The 21,038-nt window shown below is 42.8% G+C and overlaps 1 protein-coding gene across 5 annotated transcripts in view; it reads right to left on the bottom strand.

The window, feature by feature from the left end:
• Nucleotides 1-19,576, bottom strand: part of AKTIP (AKT interacting protein) — a 32,223-nt gene extending 12,647 nt beyond the window's left edge. The window contains exons 1-12 of one of the 5 annotated variants that reach the window (XM_075161150.1): nt 19,417-19,522; nt 14,684-14,799; nt 13,146-13,351; nt 11,673-11,737; nt 11,488-11,588; nt 10,070-10,158; nt 9,898-9,996; nt 9,591-9,698; nt 8,833-8,893; nt 5,691-6,054; nt 4,265-4,408; nt 2,125-2,836 (exon numbers count right to left, since the gene is read on the bottom strand). In XM_075161150.1, the coding sequence (XP_075017251.1) occupies nt 5,944-6,054; nt 8,833-8,893; nt 9,591-9,698; nt 9,898-9,996; nt 10,070-10,158; nt 11,488-11,588; nt 11,673-11,737; nt 13,146-13,351; nt 14,684-14,725 (882 nt within the window). In that variant the 5' untranslated portion in view covers nt 14,726-14,799; nt 19,417-19,522 and the 3' untranslated portion in view covers nt 2,125-2,836; nt 4,265-4,408; nt 5,691-5,943. The other 4 variants (XM_075161147.1, XM_075161149.1, XM_075161151.1 and 1 more) reach the window with 4 other exon arrangements.
• Between the last annotated feature and the right edge of the window lie 1,462 nt (nt 19,577-21,038).

The raw sequence follows: 21,038 nt of genomic DNA, 5'->3' as shown, positions 1-21,038 counted from the left end.
ATAAATAAAATCATTTTATTTTCAGCAAACTGCTATTAGCATGGATTTAGCTTACAGCTACCCAGCCTACTCACCAGCCCTACAGAGGTCTATAACAGCACAAAGATAAACCAAATTTATTCAAACAACCAAGACTTTTAATACATCATTCTACCATTCTTCCTTGTCATTGTTTTTACTGATCTTTAACAGTGGTGTTTTCCTAAACCCCAGCAACAATCGGACAAATAAACAACAGCAGCCACGTCTCCGAGCTGACGTTAGGTAACCACTACCAGGATTTGCTCCAGATTTAACTCCCCAACACCACCAGTAAGTGTGGGGACACGGTCGCTTTTCTGCTTTGTACGGCAGCAGGAATTAGGTCCTGCGTCTGCCCTGCTGCAGCTGAGATGAAAGAGCATCCCAAGATTAGAAGGGATTAAACTGCTACGCAAGCCCTTCACCTAAGCGGCTTAGGAAATTTGCAAGTCAGTGATTTATTACAAAGGCTTCTGAATAATCATAAAAATAAATAAAGAGGAAATATCATGTTCCAATTTAGCGCCCTAGTTCTGTCTCCCTGCCCAGCTGGTACGCTGCGCTCGGTCAAAATGCTAGGCCCATTTTCTGCTTCACACAGGAGTCCTTTAACTGAACTTTTCTAATGCTAAATCTGAAGCATTTAAATTTCAATTTCAGCCTTCCCAAGAAAAGTGTAAGAGAAACAACAGCAGCAACAGAATTGACGTTCACAGCATTTTAGTAGCTACGCTCCAGGCCAGTACACCAGCCCTCAAAAACTTTTCCCACGTGCCTTGCTTGAAAAAACCACGTCACCACTTTCCAGGCAATACAAGCCCAGCTTTCAGATCAGTTCCTCCCTTTCTCTCTTCTATTGCAAACTCCGAACAGGCATGTGACAACGCCAAGGCACTCGCGATTCCTCATCATCTGCCAGATGCCCAAAATACACAGGCTCACGGGAGCATTAATGCCTCACAGAAGAGAAAGCTGACCAAGGGAAGTGACACAAAGCCACCCCCTTTTTCCTTTGTACCGGCTTACGAGGATGCTGACTGTCTCTCTCACACGTTTTTACAAGTCCAACACCGTGTTAAAGCCCACTTCAACTATGCTGAACCCCATTCCAGAGACTTCCCTAGCAGAAAAGAACTACTGAAAACAAGCTGCTCAATAGCAGGGTCACGCTTGACTAAAAACCATATATTTGTTAGAAAGGTTAACGACCAGTGGCACGTGACATGGAGGATGGAGTGAAATTGAACAAACGCATATTTAGGATTATCAGAAATCTGTTCCCTAGAATGCAAATAACAAAAGCCAGAAACACTATGAAGGATTTTTTTTTTTTAAGTAGCAAATCAGCTGCACAAGAAGCAAGAAAAAGGTAAGAGAGCAACAAAAGAAACATTTTCCAAATATTAAGCTAGTTGTCAGCAGTTGTCAGCCATCCCACACTCCCAGAAATAGTTTGACTTAAGCATGAGACATCAGCTGTGGCCGCTCCTCTACACGTCCTCCCCTTTCCACGGGCATAGAAGTGCTGGGGAATGGGCAAGCTGGATGTGAGCTACTTCCTGCACATACCCTTCCTAACAATGCGAATTGCAAGGCACAGCATTAAAAAGAGATTTTAAGAAGGATATCTAAAAGCACTGGAGGGATCTAAACCAAGTGAGAGAACAGCTGAACTCCTGCCCAAGCTGTGCAGAGAAAGGCCGTTCCCCGTGTGCGCTGCCTGCAGGTCTGCAAAACCGCAAGCATGAAAAAAAAAGCAAAACATGCCCAACAACCCAAGCACACTCTTGAGAACAAAAGGTCTTCAGACAGGTCCCTTCTTCAACCCCAGTCTACATGCACAAGCACTCAAGGCCTTTGCTTCTACAATATGGCAGTTCAGCAGCCTTTGCTTCTACCAAGTATTTCAGAAGTACTTGAGGCAGAAAACAACTGAAGTCCCACACTACGGCCACTGTTACAGCCCTGTCCTCCCCTACCTACGAGCCTTTTTTCCTGGTACAAGAGGAGGGACACTGAGCAAAATACCAGTTTCCCCCATTACCACCTCCCGCTCTCCCTCCCTCCCTCCCAAAGGAGAAGATCAGCAGCGAGATCACTCACTCTTTTCCACGAGGGGTGGACATGGTCTTCGATCTCTTCAGCAAAGATCCCAGGGAGAAGCGACCACATCCGTGCTGGGAGATGAAGCCAGGAGCTCTCTGCAGAGCTGCATGGGGCCCATGGAGCTGCACACGGCCACGCTGGCCAGGCGATGCCACAGGTGCTGCCAGCACACACTTAACATGCACCTCAGGCAACACGCTGCGCCTGAGAGCGGGCACGCACAGCCGCCGGGCCGCGGGATTTCCCTCTCGCCCATGGAGGCGGGCCAGACAGCTTCCACGGTTGGCAACACAGGATAAAAATGACATTCTTGGCTTTGAAAGACTGAAGAATTAAGTTTCAAACCCCTATTTTACACTGGCAGTAGTTTCCTAAAGATCACTGAATCAGGAGGACTGGAGCAGAGAAGTGCTGTGCGCTCAGTTACTCATCCCTTTGCTCACACGGAGGAAAACGAGGTATGCGCACGTGCACACACACACCCTCGCACCCTCTAGCGCTGTTACTCACTAGCTTTTCAAGAAAGAGCTGTGGCACTAAGCAACTGCTCCAGAAGGTTTCTGCTGCCTTTTGGTTTCCCATGGTGGTAAGGAAGAGAGGGAAGGACAGGAATGCTTCCTGCACATGTCATCACAGAGCTGACAACAGAACAGCAGAGAGAATCGCTTGCCTTCTTCCAAGATCCACAGGTTTTTGCTTCTTTTCTACACTGACACACGGAAAAAAATTATAAAAGGGTTACAGCTATCTGCCATCCAAGTCCTGTTCCCACAAAATAACTAACTTTAGCATGCAAGATAAAGAATGCAAAAACAATGTTAAAAAAAGCATCTTTAAATAAAGAGGTAGAATGTTCCTACTATAGGAAAGAGTACACAAACCGAAGTGCCAATTCAGAATTTTGCACTCTCCTCAAAGTTTTTGATCTGAAGACAGGACCTAGCAGTTTATTTATGTAACATGTTTTTTCAGAAAAATACTTAAGAGTAAGAGCAAAGTTTTTGCAAGCCCTAAGACTTCTCCCACTCCTTCCTTCCGAAGGGGTAGGAATGGGAGAAGAGAAAAACACTACAAAAATCTCAAATCCATTATTTGCATAGGTTTATTTTGAGGTTTGGAGTTGAACATTTTGCTCCAACAAGGCACCACTATTAGCAAGAAAGCAACATTTAGTTTGACGTTATCTTGCTGGTGCTGGTTTCTAGTGTCACGGTAGAAACAGATATAGTGCTCCTCCTAACAGCAGCCACTGTTTTAAGACTCAAACAGCAAAACATCCTACACCAAGTCTGTTGGCTTTACTCTAGTTACCAATATAGCAAAGTATAGATTGTTTGTGATAAGCTTCTCTGGGGATGACACGGCAATAGTGGTGTAAGTGGAAATACACAGAATTATTCTACTATTGACTTTGCAATTGTCTGAAAGCATATCAGCAGCAACCTCCAGAGAGCCACTAAAGACTGCAGATTTGCTCTAGACTTCCCTATCCATTTTTAAATATCACTGCCTCAACACATCTTCTCAGCCTCATAACAAAGTTGGATTGAGCTCTGAGCTACAGGAGACAGATTTGTGTTGAAGATAGTAGAAACTGCGTTTACTCTGAGTTAACTGCCCTACAAAATCATACCGAGTCACAGACATCTCACGCAGTGATTGACTCACCTTGGCAAAAATGTCCTTTTGGAAGATCTGCACTCAACCACCACTTTCAATACAGTTTACAATAAAAAAACGAGTGCATTTAAAGCCATTAGGTGTGTTTAAATATGCTGTACTAATTCACATGACCAGAGCCTGCAAGAGCCTTCAGTTTACATAGACCCATACCTCACATATACAGAGTTAGCAAGAGCTTTCAGAAAGCTGAAGGCAATAGTTCAGTTGCAAATACCTTGTTCGGAAGCACCCACTTGGTAATTTATGCTTAGAATTCCTCTTACTTTACTTTAACCTCCAATTTGTTTAGGAAGGAGCCACTCTAAATTATATTTCTCTTGTTACACTGAGTATAAATGGATATATTAAGCTTTAGAAAGAACATTTCAGCATTTAGTCAAGAACCTAGGTCCTGTAACAGACCCTTATAAGATGAGGGGACCTAAAGAGGAAAGAGTAGCCCCAAGAAATGCACCTTTGGATGCACTTCCTTCTCTGCCTTAAAGAGGATCCTTGCTCTCTGCATACCCTCTGCATTCTTCTGCCTCATGAGGAATTCCAGCAGTACTAGAGACACTCCAGGCAGCCCCAGAAAACCGCTGCATTTCAAAGGCAGAAGCTTTAAAAGGTTTAAAGCAACATCATGCATTAAGATTTCAACATTACCTAAAACAGAGTAAGTACTTAACTTATACAACGTTAAATGCTGCATAGAAACCACTCAAGTCATCCTTAACAGTACATTAAATTAATCATTTGGTATATGATAGCATATTACTTGTGAAGTCTTTGTCTATTTCCTTAAGAGCTAAGAAGTTGTTCTCAAAGGGAACAGTGAAAGGTTGTTATATGACAAGTGGATTTAGCTTGTCAGATAAAAACAAAAGACAAAAAAACCCACAAAGAACAAAACACACACCACACCGCTCCCCACCTTCCCCAAACACCACAACACGTTTATATATGAAGTCACTACTACTTGTTACTACGCAGTAGGGTTTGCATTAACGCCATCAGTACAGGTTTGAGGACCCAAAGAAAAAGCAGCCCAGCTGTAAAGGGTTAACACAGTGTTAGGCAAGAATAAGGCATTATGCTGGGCTATGACACTAGGAAGACTCCTGTGAAAAGTAAAAGATCCTGTCCTGAGCTCACACGTGCTTTAGAAAGGTTTTCCTGTACGTGGAACAAAACTGTATTTAACCAGTCTTTTCAGTACGCCCTGTTATCCCATTAACATCCTGAATACATATGCAGGCAAGTACATATGTAGCCAGGTGCTTCCATTCTGGTTCCGGTCTTTGCTAAATGTCTACAATACAGACAAACAGAGGGACAAAGCTAGATCACCGTTTCTTTTTATTTTAAGATGTCACTATTAACACACATTAGTCAAGCTACCCTAAGTAATTCCCTAGACACCTAGGGAATCTAAAGTCCTCTACAATTTTATTAGCTCAAGAGACCACCATTAAAAGCTTTGATTTTAGTGTTTATGTAATAAAAGTCTAACAAGCCTGACATTCTGCTTTCACCCTGTCAGACTAATGTGCGCTTTAGTGACAATATCCATTTACAAATCAATAATACATCATACATCATCCCCAGCTTTACCTCTGGAAAGTGCTAAATGGAGTCAATGAACCGTCTATTTACAATTTCAAATCCTAATATATTTACAATAGAAACCAAAGTATTTAAAACCATTAAATATAGTGTTTAACTCTGCTATATTAGTTTACATGAACACAGCTTACCTCTGGCATCATATTTCCAATGCTAATATTTCTGCCAGTAATTTAAGATTTTTTAAAAAATTGCTATTCCTGGAGGGAAAAAATAAAAGCTTAAAAACCAACCCAAAACCTCCAGGCATTTCAGAGCCCTGAGGAATTACCCACCCTAGACAGTCTTCAGGTAGAAGTACTGCAGTGTTCAAGAGAGACTTCCAAACTCCAGGCAAGCCTTTAAAACCTAATGCATATGTAAAACATTAAGAGTCAGTAATCCATTGAACAGGTTTACTGGAGTCACTGCTACCATTCAGTTTTTACTAATCCGTAATTAAGAAGGAAACTGCTGCTTTGCTGTTTCTCCCTCCATTACATTCCCTCCACCCACAGAAAGTGTTTTGTGCACCACAGTCCAGAAGAGCTAAGTAGGCATCGTCTTCTCTTCTTTGCTGAAAGGCTGAACTGAGCCAGGCTTTACCCATGACAGGCCAGAAACATGCATGCTTTTGCAGTGCTGATCTTCTGGCTTCTTCTAGGTAGAAGAAAGTTAAAGTCAGAATTATTAGATACCCCAAACCCTCTTAAGTCCCTCCCTATCCATCTTCCCTTTGGCAAATACAACCATAAAAGAGTCTAGCATCATTTCCTCTCCTCAAAGAGGAACAGTAAAATGGCAATTCATTTCTGTGAATGTGTGTGGCATCTGCAGAACTACCCTGACATTACAGGAGTTTTAGTGACTTAGTCCATGTACTGCTACCCTGTCATAGCACAAAGATTAAAAGATACTCTTTGAACAGTGCCTTTTGCTTGAAGGCCATGGCCCAGCACCACTGCACTGCTATTTGCCAAATTTCTCGGTTCTACAGAAAGAAGCGTCAATGCAAATCAAAACATTTCTGTCATTAACCTGCGGTTATAACTGTAGCACACTACCTTGTGATGCTGGGCACTGAAGGCTTCTGAACGCAAATTAATGTAGCGACTGATACCTTTGCTATACCATGAAGTTTCTTAATGCTTTCCAAGGATGGTCCTTCCCTTCCCTGAGGATTTATCACGGTTAAGTGCTTGAACAGTAATTATTTCTACCCAACACAATGCAATGAACATTTGAGACTGACTATTGCAACTTAGAAGACAAAAAAAAAAAGCTTCAAGTTGAGGGAGAAAGGTGCAACTACAAGCATCTGTAGACTTAAAGTAGTTTAAGAAGATTAGTAAATTAGATGCCTACTCTAGGCAGGTCAAAGAAACAGAACAGCTTGCAGGTTTTTTGCATACCAGGAACTAGCCCTGTCTCCACACTGCTATAGGCTCATCAGATCATCTGTATGCCAACTACATCAAACCTGGAATGACGCACCAAGTTCTAGAAAGGGATAATTATGTGAGTAGACTTTGTCATACTACGAGAAGCCTTTTGCCTGACAAAGTAAATTAAGTCAGCAAGAAAACTGAACCTGCACTTCTTCTATCCCTGCCCATAGTTTGTGTAAAAGGTGACACTGCGTGACAGAATTGCCGTAACACATCAGACAACAGCAAACAAGAGAGATCAGTTAGGCTTGAGCCTGGCAGAGTAGCACCTGCCTATCACATGCTGCACACAGGACATCATCTAGCAAAAGCCACATGTTCAGCAGGGAACTGGGACATCACAGCCTTTCCTGGGCTACGGTTCTAGAATGGCCTAGATGTTTCCCGAGGCACAGGAATTACAGAGGTAATAAACAAGGATCCAGGGTTGCAGAAGAAAGGAAAGACAGGACACATGATTAGGGAACTTCCTTTTAGAGAGAAGGAAAAGAACGTTCTCAGCTATGCTGACATTTTGGAACAAATCTCCTAAGGCATAGAAGTTTGGCCATTCCTGCTACCAACAAACTACTCCAGCATCCGAAGCACCATACATGCAATAGTTACTGAAGATGTTAGTTTTCACTTAAAAGCAAATTAACATGTATCTCTAAAGAAAAAGGACAAAAGAAAAGTCATCACTGGCATTACGTTTGCTGTTGGTCTCTGAGACAACATCATATCCCTTCCATTTGAAGCACCTCAATCTGTTCCTTCTCTTTAGGTCTTTGATTTAAAGGATAACAACGAAGGAGGTGGAGAATGAAGGAGAAGCGGGGGGGGGGGGCGGAAGTCAAAAGTATTTTTTAAGTTTTTGTAAGAATATCAAGAAGTCAGAATCTGATCAAAATATTTTCCTGTGTGTTCTAAGGCTGGAGAAAGGCCACCTCACCTCAAGCCCTGCTGTGACTCTGGCAGTTGGGAACGTTGCTACACTGAGCTTACAGGCAGCGTATTGTATTAAGATCAATGTAAAACTCTCATTCATGCCAGAAGACATGCAAGAACATGAGTTAAAGCTTGCAGTGAGGAAGAATGAAGTTTGGATTGACAAAAAAAAAAGTAATTTTTTTTTTTAGTTAAAAAAAAAGCAGCAAACCACACCACAGTGTGTCAGGAGTGCAAGGAGCCCAAGTCAGTGACTGAAACATTCAGAATGCATTTCCTTGCCAGTGCAGCAAAGATACCAGCCATCATTTCAGAATCCCTAGGCACCGCAAGTGGATTGACTTTGTCATGCCGCTCAGTGCAGACTCAGAATTGCTGTGTGCCAGCTCTTGTCAAGTGCAAAGAAATAATAAAAACAACAAAAAACAAAAAACAACCAACAAACACCCCCTCTCCAAAACCAAATGTGTTGCTCAGGTGAAAGCTATACGAACCAACACATTCTTGCTGTATCAGTAAGAGTGCTTTGTGTCTAAGCACCCTTCAATTAGTTGTCTTACTAGAAATCAGTAGCGTCAGAGATCTGAGCAAGTACTCACTCTGCTTGTGCTGCTTCAAAAAGTTTGGAATGAGAAGAAAGCCCTGAAGCTTTGATTCAGTAATGAAAGATCTCTCAACAGAAGAGAACAAAGAAGTTGGGGACTGTCAGGTTATGCAGAAATGGTAACAGCCATGACAAAGTGCAGGACGAGCTAATAGGCAGTCCACAAATCTCTTCTTTTCCCTTCTTCCCTTCCTTCCATCCCTGAACAAAAAAATCTGCCAAGTGTGCCAACAAGCTTTCTAGCTGGCTAAATGATTAATTGCTTAACACACTGAAGTTAGAACAGTGACATAACTGCTTAGTTAGGAGACCAAATCAGTTTTAGCACGCCTGCTGATCCCAAAGAGGGGTGGAATAAGGTCTGTCTGGTACATGTTCATCACAAAGAGACAGAGAACCTTTCTTCCCTTATCAGGCAATAAACCCTTACTACAGTGAGAATCTGGACTTTGCACATACCTTCTGAGTCAACATCTTCTCCCTAGCTTCATCATGTATAGCTGGATTCCATGGAGAAAAACTATGGAGAAAGTATAGTTATCTCTTACTTTGCATTTTTGCAAACTACAACATAGACGGAGCAGAAAGCAGCAATTTTCCTTGGTTTAGTTTGTTGAATTTCAAGTATACTACAAGTCTGAGTTTTCAGTGTTAAAACATACAGTGAAGAACTAAATTCACATTGTCATGGATCTTTTCAACAAGAAATACTTAGATTTTCATTTTTGTTTGCAATGAGAATTCAGCAATTCAGCAGGTGTTACATGAAATACTACTCATGTTCACTATGGAGCTGACTGTTCCATCCCCCATGCAGTCAAGCTTAAAAGTATTTTAGAAGTATGACCAAAGCTACAGTTATGCAAATTAAGTTCAGGAAAGCCCAAAAGCAATATTTACTCCATGGGTATCTCTACCTGAGGGAGGTGGGGTGGTTTGGGGGCTACTGTTTGTCTGTTTGTTTTGGGGTTTTGTTGAGGTTTTTTTAAGTCTTGGTTGCTCAGTGAAAAAACAGTAAACACAAGTGTCTGGTTATATTTAAGATTCACTCAATACTAAACAGAAGGAAATAGGGTAGGAGTATTTGAAGTATTGTTATAAATGTAAGAAAAAAATATAGGTCAGTCAACTTGGCAGAGAAAGGCTTCAAATCAACTACTATACCAAAACTTGTTCTCGAAACATTAGAACATGGTGAATTTGCTCACGGTACTTACATGATTGCATAGGGATCCTCTATTTTAGGCTGATCAAATAAATGACTGCTGCATAGTTTGACACTGTCCACCACTTTACTTTTAAACAGCTGAATATCTTTTTCATACCTGCAAGAGAGAAGTAAGTAATGTTAAGTAATAGCAAGGAGGCACAGGTTTGCCCTAGAAGCACAGACAGAGTTGGCAAAGCCTCAACTTGAGAGGCAGAGACCGTGAACTAACAAACAATTTTACAAATCTGTTGTTTCTGCAAGTCTATGCAAAAATCTCTTAAGAGACTATGTCTATACGCATGGAAGATACTTACAGCACTGCAGCCTCAGGGTTCAGAGGACTAGTTGTATCAATCTTGTAGAAGACTCTGCGAGCATACATTAATACTTGCCATATGTGATTATGATTTCGCCTAAAAAGAACAAAACACAATGAAGAAAGGAACAAACTCCTTTCAAATTATACATCAATATATTACCACTAACCTCCATTTTGCAAATGCTCTTTTCACATCCAGTTCACCAGATAAAGGATCTACTAGCGGATGGAAGACAGGCAGATCAAAAACCAAGCGCTGCATTAGAAAAAAGAAATTCATTATGACAACTTCAATCCTAATATTAAAACCACTGGGTGAAGGTCAGTCAGATGTTGCTTCCAAATACTAATTAATTGTTACTGTGTTAAAAGAAAGCAACCTGAAGTGATTTATACCAGCTGTGAAACTGTAACCCAACACACCCATGTTACACGCAGGATCTTGTCCTCTCTCACATGCTTATCACCAAATCAGAAAACGAATCCAGCTAACTGCACAAGCACTAGAGCCAACACAGGTAATAGTATCAGATAAGATCAGATTAAAGGAGTTTTTCTGGTTTAGCTACTTGTGACTGAAAACTTTTTACATACTTGAGCTACAATCAATACTTTTTTTACCCTACACATTTTTAAGTAAACTGTGCAGTGACACCATGGTGTCTTCAGTTCTGTACAGCTAGTTTCCTCTGGTGCTCGTGCATTCTTCGAAAAGAAAACTTAGTTTCAACAGGAAGGTTTTAAAGTCCTATGCTAGCAAAAGAATGACGGCTGTATGAGAGATACTGAAGTCTAATCTTTGAAAGAAACTGTTTCCTACTAGTTCTGTCCTTTTAAAGATGATAGCTTTACACAAAACTTGACACTAAGCAGACAGCTTCCGGACATAGCAACTCGTTCTCAGCTACAGCAGGTGCATACACCTGTCCCCCAGTCTTCCTCTTAAAGAAATTTGGCCAAGAGGGCCGGCTGCTCTGCTCTGGAGAGTCAGATTGCCATGAGATTTTTTTTCTTTTTTAATTTTTTTATTGATGGAATAACTGCGATACTTTTCCCTAAAGAGAAAAAGAGAAAGCAGAGATGGAAGGTAACACCGCACTATCTATCTATCTCCCTCTCCCTTTGTTTCACCAGCTTTCTCCTCAAGTTCTTTTAGTTCTTTGTTTCAATGTAATTTAGAAGAGAGATGGGCAAGAAATCCTGTAGTACTACAGCAAGCACAGAACAGGTGCCTGGATTTTATGTTCCATTATATCGCTACTCAGAACCTGGATACTTCTTTAAGTGTTTCAATGTTAACTTCCTTGCCAACAAAGTAGCAGATCAAGAGTTGAGGTAAAGAACTGGTTGATTATTTAATACTCTAATGCATCTGACCTCAGGAAGTTCGCTCTACACCAGCCTCAGTAATCAGAATAACATGATTCCTCCACAGACGTTAGGACAAGACATTGCAAATGAGCCCAGCCAACTGAACAAAACTAGTTCAAGGAATGAGATGCTAATTGGTATATTAACTTTAACAAAAAGTCATACTTAAACTACCAGAAAACAAGAAAAACCCAAGACACACACAACCACTTACCGGGCAGTCTCCATCTGGGTAATTATCAGGAATATAGACAGTAAATTTAAACACACCATCCTGGTAGAGCCCATGTCTTATGAATATTACACCAAACCACACTGCAAGTGAGAAAGTTTGCTTGAGTGAAAGAATTTAAAAATATATATATAAAAAAACGTTTTAAAAGTTAAGGTTAAACTTACTTAATGCTGATCGGTAAGATGGCTGCACATAGACACCTGGCAATTTCTGCTTTACAACCAAGGTACTGCAATTAGAATCAGTATTTAGAACAGCTCCACAACTACACTAAATCTACAGCAAGCTGACAACAGTAAACCCAGAACGTACTACCAATAACTTAACAGGGGACTTCTTCGCAAAGTTACCATCAATTCCCAAGGGCAGACTGCTCACAGAATTTGGTGCCAGAAAAGCAGTGAAACCATATTCTTTCACTCTCGCTTTTCCCATCCCTCCACTTGATGAACACAAGAAGTTGCTAGTAAGTAGTTGTATGGTATGGAGATTCTACTGAACACTATAACTGATAAACCAAATCATTCACTTCATAGGTTTTCCAGTTACTTGGCATACAGGCCCATTAAATTGAACTCCACATGCTTGCACAAATAAACAATAATCTTAAAGCAAGATATTAACACAGTTCTCCACTTATGATTTCCATAATATTCATTATTATTTCCCTAATAATGAATTTGTTATTAGAGGAGTTTACATTTTGATACCAATATATTTTTGCATGCTGCAGAAGAAAAACATCTTTCTTGAATTAAGAAGTCAGGGTCAGTTCCATGAAAAAAACAAAGATTAATGTTTTGAGAGTTCTTACTTTCAACTTAATGGTTAAATGCAAGTACTGAGACTTAGTGTTGCATAAGGACTCCAGGGATTTCATTCCAAAAGGCTCTACATACTTGAGAATCCAGTATGTCTATTACAGAGGAAGTCCCTTCAGCTTTGTAGCACAAAACAGTTTATATAACTTTATATAACTAGAAAGTTTTGCAGACAAATAGAGATTTGTATGCTCCCACAGCAGTCTACAAATCACTATATTGGATCAAATGCAACTGATCCAAAGATAGCTATTTAAATCGCACTAAGTCCTCCCTCATAAGTTTCATGTTAAATATCACTGAAAGACAGGAAAGAATATAATCTTCCTAATATCCATTTAATAAGCCATATCAGACGACGTTCAAGTGTTCCATGTAACAATTGAAGGAAGCTCCCACATCCTACCTCCATTAAACAGTATCATACATTCATAACCATCTTCCCACTAGACATCTGCTTGCTTCTATTTTAATACTTGTTTCAAAAATTTGGTATTTCTGACCAAAAAGCTATAAGGTTAGCTAGTCAGGATGCCTAAACCCAAAATGTGTTTACCTGAAGACTGAGAAATGTAGTAATTCAGAGAATCACATCTAAACACAACCCTTAAAATCTCATCTCATTTTCCTCTCCCCTGCTACCTCCAGAAATTGAGACTGCTGTTCCAGAAAAAGAATTTTGTGGAACTTAAGTTTTACTGCCTTCTTCAAGGATTAAGGCAAAGACACCATGCAATACCCAGATCCCTGCACGTTGTTTTCCCACTGAAGCACAAGCCCAGTGACATAAAAAAGACAAAAAAAGTGAAAACCTACAATTCTGCAAGGAGGGAATACTCCAAATAAAAAGGCCCATAAGAAGCATGTGTTCCATTTGTTGACTGGGATGACGTGGCAGGTGAAGCAGGCTTGGTTATTGGCACAGCATTCTTTGGAATAGAAGGCAACTGTTTCTTTGTAGAGGCTCGTAGAGGACTGGTTCGCAGCTCTCCACTCAAAGTTTTCTCTTCAGCTTCAGGTCTCTGTTAGATTAAAAGCGAACCACGAGATTACAGACCGTGTTTCATAAACATTTAATATATGAACATATTTTAACACAGGGTTAAACCCAACCTTGCTAATTACAAGTTTGGCCAAAGAAACGTCTCTTGGGTTTTGGTGTTCTATTGCTTGGGGGTGGGGGTGCTGTCTCTTCGGGTTTCGTTTTCAAATAGACTTTTATTCAATCAAACCTAGCCTACCAGTACAAAAGTAATCAATGCTGGATAGGAAATCTGCAGATTAGAACAAATGCTTAAGGAGGCTTACATTTATTTAGAAACTGGATAATATATAACATCAGCTTAGAAGTCAATCTATTTCTAGCACACAGTGCATCAAGATAAATCATTTCTACTGACAAGCATCCTCATGTTCTAGACTTCAAAGCATCTTTAAAAGTAGCGTAGTAAAGCTCAGATGAAATAAGAACTTTCTACAGAAAACTTCATGTATTTCACTTCCTGCCTGTGTTAAGACACCTACATCCTACCTGGAGCTGATCATATAGCCCATTCCCACTGCGGGAGAATCACCGTTTGACAGTGATATCAAGCCCAGTTTAAATAGTTTTGCTATAGGAACCTTTTTACGCCTATGCTGTCTTTTATTAAAAAAGAAAAAACAAACAAACAAACTTTTCTACTTAATTGGTCACTGCTACACTGCTAGAGCAGACTGTACTATGTGCAGACCTCAAAATCATTCTACGGATTGCCAAGACAAACCTGCAGACTACAGACTTGTGGTTAGGCTAGTCGTGGTGACTGAAGGCATGATTTGGGCTACAGGGTTTCAAAGCGCTTGAGACTCGGACTAGTAACAATATCTGTGTCACAAGCATCATCCACAGAGTTATATTATTTCCCCTAGCACTGAACACCTGAGAAGCGATTAACCCTAGAACTATCGTGCTTTTATACACACAATCTAAAGCAGCAATAGCATTATGGAGGTGCAGTTTTGTCAACACTCGCTGCACATGCAATACCTGGCTAAGGTCTATATAAGACAGTAAACAAATGTCCTAAGAAACTCATGTTTCAACCATTTGAACAAGTTTATTTCATCTTTCCTACTTAAACATGCTTCAGATAAGAAAAGTCAACAAATTCTGGAGCTGACCTCATCCACATTCACATTCCAGTTAACGCAGCTCAAAGCTAGCTTACGCTTTTATTGAAGGTGACGACAATCCTCGGTATAAAACACACACTCCAACTGTATTTGTAGATTGTCTGATGGTCTTTTCCAGAACTGCTACTGCGCCTCAATGCATGTTAACACCTTATGGCATTCACTCATTAAATATCTACCTTGCGCACAGAACTTGTAGACATGCTCCAGAAAGGGTTCATAACGTGTATGCCAAATACAGGACTGCAACTTTTCAGTGTCTTCAGGGCGTCCTCAGGCCTCTCTGGTTTATGCCCTAAAAATACACAGAATGAATATGCATTCTAACAGATGAACAGGACTCAATATATAAATAGGATTCAGATCTAATTCTGCAGCCAGTTTTATATTTCTGTAACTTCAGAAGAGAATTTCTTGTAGTTAAGACTGACAGTAGTTAAAACTGCCAAAGCTCTATTATATATTAGACTCCAGGACAATAATACAGTTGCCTATGAAAGAATTTTTGACTGTGAATCCCTGCCTTCTTTCTGCTAGAAAGATGTTCCAGATTCTGCATTCCATGTTTTGTCTTGCCAACTGGAAAGAAAGACCATCTATTGGCTCAGCAGAGTCAAGAAAGATCCTCTACACGTGCAAATATTAAAAAGTTATCACTTCACCATTCAAGTCCAGCACCGGACAGCACTACAATGGCTTACTCTTGTAGTTACGGTTAAGTGTTGCCCCTCGCATACACTGCTGACTTTGCATGCTTCTGAAGCCCTCCAGTTTGAAAAAATCTCTGCCATTCCCAGTAAAAGAGATGATCCTCCCATTGAGTTTGCATCATGTATGCATCATTTTGTTTTCATCTGCATTGGAACACCACCAGGAATAGACAAAGCCACAGAACACAGAAGTTTTTCTGTAGCTTATTTAATGGTTTCATCATGAGCACTAAGGCTTAGTGCTCTTTAGATCAGCAGTTCAATAACAAGAACTTCAGCAGTATTTGGAGTTTCAGTGGGTATTCTACTGCGTATGCCCTTGGTTTTCTCTCTCTCCCTCTCTTTTTTTTTTTTTTTTTTAAAGTCTTGCTATTGTTTGTGCAAGAACTCTCATCTACAGCACCTCTTGTCTGGCATAGCCTATTTCCTCCACTCTTTTTTTTTTTTTCCTTCTTCCAGTTCTCCTAGTTTCCCTTCCCCACCCCGCCTCCCATTTCTGGCTACGTTAACTAAAGTTTTGAGGCAATTCGCTTTACTCAATTTGTTTAATAGGAAGTTGTACAACATTGACCAAGGCAATTCATAGGACGTCAGAGAAATAGAGAGAATGGCACAGGATTCTATTGTGGTCAACACTAAGTTTTTCTACAGTAAGCAAGGCACCACCTGTTCACCCATTGCTTTGATTAGTTTATAGAGAAAATGGTAACATTACAATCAAAAATCTTCCTAAAAGGAAAATAAATACCAATCTTGTTAAAAGAAAAAAAATAAGCCCAGCAATTTATCCAAAGAAAGTCTAGCAATGGTAAATTTTTTAAAAGAAACATTGATATCAAATCATAGGTATCCTTCTAGACTATATAGCAGCCAAGCATTCAAAAAATGCCAGCACCACTCAGACAAGTGATGAAAATTAATTAATTTCCCCACCCCAAAATCATCTCAAACATTCCAGTACCCTCCAGCTATTTTTCCTCTTCAGCAGTCAGAGTGTCTCATATCATCTGAGCCACTGAAAACAGAAAGTCAAAGCATTGCTACTGCGCTGGGGCATGCCCTGTGACAGCAGGCAGAAGGTGTTTTCACTTTTCCCCATCTCCTGTCTGGAAAGCAGGGCCATGCCAGAGGGCCACGCCATGGGCCTTTTCTCTTCCATGAAACCCAGCCCGACTAAGTAAGACAGCAAGACACTAGGCTAGGAAGGTACAAGACATTTCCTTGGGAAACTTCAGTGTAACCAGAGGGTGGAGGAAGTGACGCACAAAGAGAGCACCTGAGTGCTATGGCTTTGACAAGAGAGAAAAGTGCTGGGAGCTGAGGTACAGGCTGGAAGACAATTAGCTGGAATCTGGAGTGATTATGGGTTTGGGGTGGGATTTTTTTCTTTGTTTGTTTGGTTTGGGTTGGTGTTTTTTTAAGACTAGGTAATATAAATTGCATTATTCCAGACACAGAGATATGAGATACAGGAGTTGAGCAGGACAAAGAATGAGGTATGTACATAAAAAACAGCCTAACCTATTACCAGTGAAACAGGGAACTGATCTAGAAGCTTGATAACTGGTGCTAGACGGAGTTCAGTCACTGACTCCACCTTTCAGAAAGCAGCTATGCATCTCGGTACACTTCCAGCTTTGTTGAAAAGCTTTTCATTATGGAGATGCCTGTTGACAGACTATTAAGAGCAGTTTATATCTCCAAATAAAACATTATTTTAGCTCTAGTTAAACTACAGAATAACTTCCAGAGATTCTCCTGCACAGAGATCTTTTATCCAGTTGCCTGCCAGTAATAAGTGATACCTGGTGTTGTCTAAACTTATTGTTAAACTGTCTCCAGTCTCATTCATCTGTTAAAATACTATTTTTGATGGAGAACTAATAACCTCAGAGTACCAGCTTCCCAGAGGAGGGTCATTTAAAAAGCTTCTCAAGGTGTTTTAGAGTTTATTTCAAATCATACTCACTCCTTCTAGCTATGCTACATGGGAGTGAAGAATGGTATCAGTACAGGAAACTTATCTGCAACTGCTTATGCTCTCTAGTGCCTTCACCCTTCACCTCACAATTTACTACCCCACATTAATCACAAGAATAATTAAAAAAAAAAAATTTAAAAAAAAAAAAATCAAGTAACAGCACATTTAAGTTAGACTGATTATCCTACTTCTCACTACGCAGAAGGTCTGCAGCAGACAAGGAGAACCAAGTCCCAATATCATTAAATGGAATTTCTAGGCAGTTTAGTCATTCAGTCTAGGGCCACAGTGTCTACTACAAGGTACCTAGCGTTACGGCAGCTGACAATGCTGTAACTACTGAAACCATCAGCTTCCCAAAAGAACACAATACACTCTCCTCATTTTAAGAAAAGGGAATAAATGCATTCAAAATCATCACCCTGTCTCCTTTCACATTGTCATCACTCTCAGTGCCTCATCTAAGAAGAGGCTTAATAGTGTGCCGCTCAATAATACGTTTTGCTCATTTCTACTACTTCAAGAATAGAAATTAACAGCAACCCTCCTAAGCAGTCCTCCTCCCATGAGCTTTTTATAGATATCTTTTTCTCTAGTGTTTTTCTTCTAGTACAACAGCAATTAAAAAAAGACGCAAGACAAACTTGTAAAGAAACATTATTTCAAACGCTGCGTCTTGGAAAGGCCTTCAAACGTCTATACAGCATTGCATTACTAAGGTCCTATCACACCCGGACCAAGAAAGCCACCTGCCACCAAGCATAACCTTATGTTGACATTCACCAGCATCTGAGGTACACAATACATGAGAGCAGTCAGAGCAAGTGTAAACTCATGCAGTACTTCATCATCACTCTAAAAGTCTTCAAAAAACAAAGTTATCACTAACGAAAACCAAAATTTTAAGTACTTTGCTTTTATACCTTTTCTTTCTCTACACTAGATATTCTCATTGAAGATTATTTCTATTATTTACACCTACTGTCAAATCATGTGTTGTATTTTTCCCGTCATCAGCAGAGATTAAATACAACACTAAACCAATGCAACAAAAAACTGCATCTGCCTGGAACAGAGCACTTTTCTAAATGTTTTCTGGAAACAGAAACGATTCCTCAAGAAGAAAAAATGTATAGACATATTATATATATAAAATATTATTTTGTTCCCTACCTAAAAGGGAAGGGAACCACTCCTACGTTTGAGAATAAACAGAGCTGATGGGGCAGAGTGCTAGAGAAGAACAATACATGTTGATCACAACACTATTACACGCTTGTCCAACAACTGCAACTGTCAGTTTACACTAGAATTTATTTCTCCTCAGCACACCTACTCCTGATCTTCTTAGGACACAAGGACTTCGCTAGCCCACACCTTAACCTACTGGACAAGGGAGCCGCTGAAGGAATGCTGGCAGCCAACAGGAACACTGACCAGTCAAGCCTGTTTGCCAGCTCTGCCTCCACAGAGGGATTACACCTTTCATACCAACACCTGCTGCCATGACTTCAATCTTCTAACGCACTTCTCAGGGAAATTATAATCTACGTCAACGAAACCAGCTCTTACAGCAGCTAACAGTTTAAAAGACACAGGGGGTGACCTGTTAAGTTTCACAGGACAGGCGGGTTTCCAGAGGGGCTGTCAGCTGGAGAACTGGTGGCGCACAGCAGGAAAAAAAACAGTTCTGCCAAGTCCCGAGAGCTGAGCGGGGCGAAGCCTCCCTTGTCAGCCCCCGTGAGGCCGCGGCTGCGCCTGGCACCGCGGAGCGACGCCCTTTGGAAGGGCGCGGAGGGAGGGAGGCCCGCCGGGCCCCAGTCCCGCTGGCAGCCGCCCCGAGCCCTGCTGCTCGCTCCCGCGGCGTGGTCCCTGGAGAAAAGGGACGCGGGGCGCCTCGCACGGCGGGGGCGCCGGGCCGGTGCCCCGAGAGGGACAGGGCTGTCCGGGCCGGCAGACACTCTGCGCGGCGCTGGCAGCTCCTCACAGGGCGAACGGGCGGGCGCCGCCCGGGCCGGCCCAGCCCTCTCCGGCCACAGGTGATGACGGCCCCGCGGGGCGCAGACAGGCAGACGACCCGCCGCCGTGGCCGGGCCGTCCGCCGCCCTCCCGTGCCGTCGGGGACCGTCTCCCCGCGACCACCGCTGGCGTCAGGCCCGGGGAGGCAGAGCGGGGCCGTCACTGCGGCGCCGCCGCACTCAGGCGCTCCTCACTCGCTCACCTGCGCCCAGGCTCCCGCCGCTCCGCTTCACGCGCGGCCCAGGCCCCGCCAGCCGCCGCCGCTGCTCCCCCTCTCCCCCCGCCACTGCCCCATTTAAAGCCCGCCCCTCGGCATCGCACATCCGGACCTGGCCTTCCTCTCGGCCAATCGCCGCCCGGTTCTTCCGGGAAGGCTCCGCGGGGCGGGGCGGCGGCGACAAAGCCAGCCAATCAGAGCCGTCGCCCTCTCCGTGATGCATTAAGGCAGGCTCTTCTCCTGTCACGGCGCGGGGCGGGCGGCCGCTGAGGGTTCCGCCCTGGGGACGGGGACTGGCCCGAGTGCCTGTCCGTCTCGGTGCGGGCGGACCAATGGGGCAATGGTGACGCACCTGTCACTCTCTGCAGGAAGAAAGCGCGGGGGCTGGAGCTTAGGGAAAGAACTCTCTCTCATTGGCCGGCAGTGAGGAGCGGGGAGGCGTGCGATTGGCCGGCGGGCTGGGGCCGGGCACTAGCTGGCGGCACGCGGGCGGGCCGCAGCCGCTGAGGGGCGGAGGCCGAGTGGGCCCCGCCGAGCCGCGGCGGCCGCCTGGAGGCGCGGCCTGGGGGCGCGCGACCGTGGCTGCCGCTCTGTCCGAGCGGGAAGGGCGCGTGGGGCGGCGGGCGGTCAGGCCGCCGTGCTGCCGTCACGCCCTCTGAAACGGGTGCGGAGGGAGGCAGACGGTGCGGTCCGCCGCCGTCAGGAGGCGTTCCCGCGCGGGCGGCGGGGACGCTCCCTTGAACACAGGGCGCGCAGAGGAACGAACGGCCCCCGCCAGGGCGGCTGGCGGGGAAGGCTGCCGAGCGCGTCTCCGCTCAGCCATCGGCTCGGTCCCTCTCGCGTCGTTCTGTGCGTAACGGAGCGCGTAGGAGCCCAGCGCTCCAGCGCTGATGGTGATGACTTCATCACTCGGGGACAGCGGCCACTTTTTTTTAGCAGGCTTCTGGAAATTGGCATTTTACAGGACACAGTTCTGGATTTTTTCCTGAAGTTAATAATACACACCAGCTTCTGATACTATCACTGAGCAGGTATAGATACATCTACACATAGAGTGCTAATTTATAGTTGACTATGCATATGTATACATACAAAATTTAGCTCTAGAAAGCTGCTGAAGAGCAGGAGCAAAATAAGAACAAGACTCAGGAGTTAGTTTTTGTTTGTAATTAGACTTTTTCTGAGCCCAGTAGAACAGTTACAAAAATGCTATACCAAAACTAAAGTAATTGGTCAACGAAATCCACGCTATCTCAAGTATAAAAATTTCAGAGATTAAAAATCAATCAATGCAGGGTGGATTTTGTTTGTTCCTAAGGTATAAGCAAAAATACCATGCTAAGGTTATCACTTTGTCTCAATTGTTGTAACCGTCTCCCATCTTCCTGTCCTCAAAATGCCACTTTAAAATCTTCAGTCAGTTAATAATGTTATTATTCTGGCCAAACCACCGTCTCAGTTTCTAAAACTCTTTTGCAATTTCCTGTTCTTCAGTCTCAAATGCAAGCTCTTTGCCCGCACCTCTCAAGGGCTGCACAGCTTCCGTTCGGGTTCATACCCCACATTATCTACCTTCCACGGCCACAAGCAGTAGCAGCCACCCGTTA

The sequence above is a fragment of the Calonectris borealis genome, chromosome 12 (assembly GCF_964195595.1).
Source record: "Calonectris borealis chromosome 12, bCalBor7.hap1.2, whole genome shotgun sequence".
NCBI lineage: Eukaryota > Metazoa > Chordata > Aves > Procellariiformes > Procellariidae > Calonectris > Calonectris borealis.
Note: the sequence above shows the minus strand (reverse complement) of the source record. Positions and strands in the feature narration are given on the sequence as shown.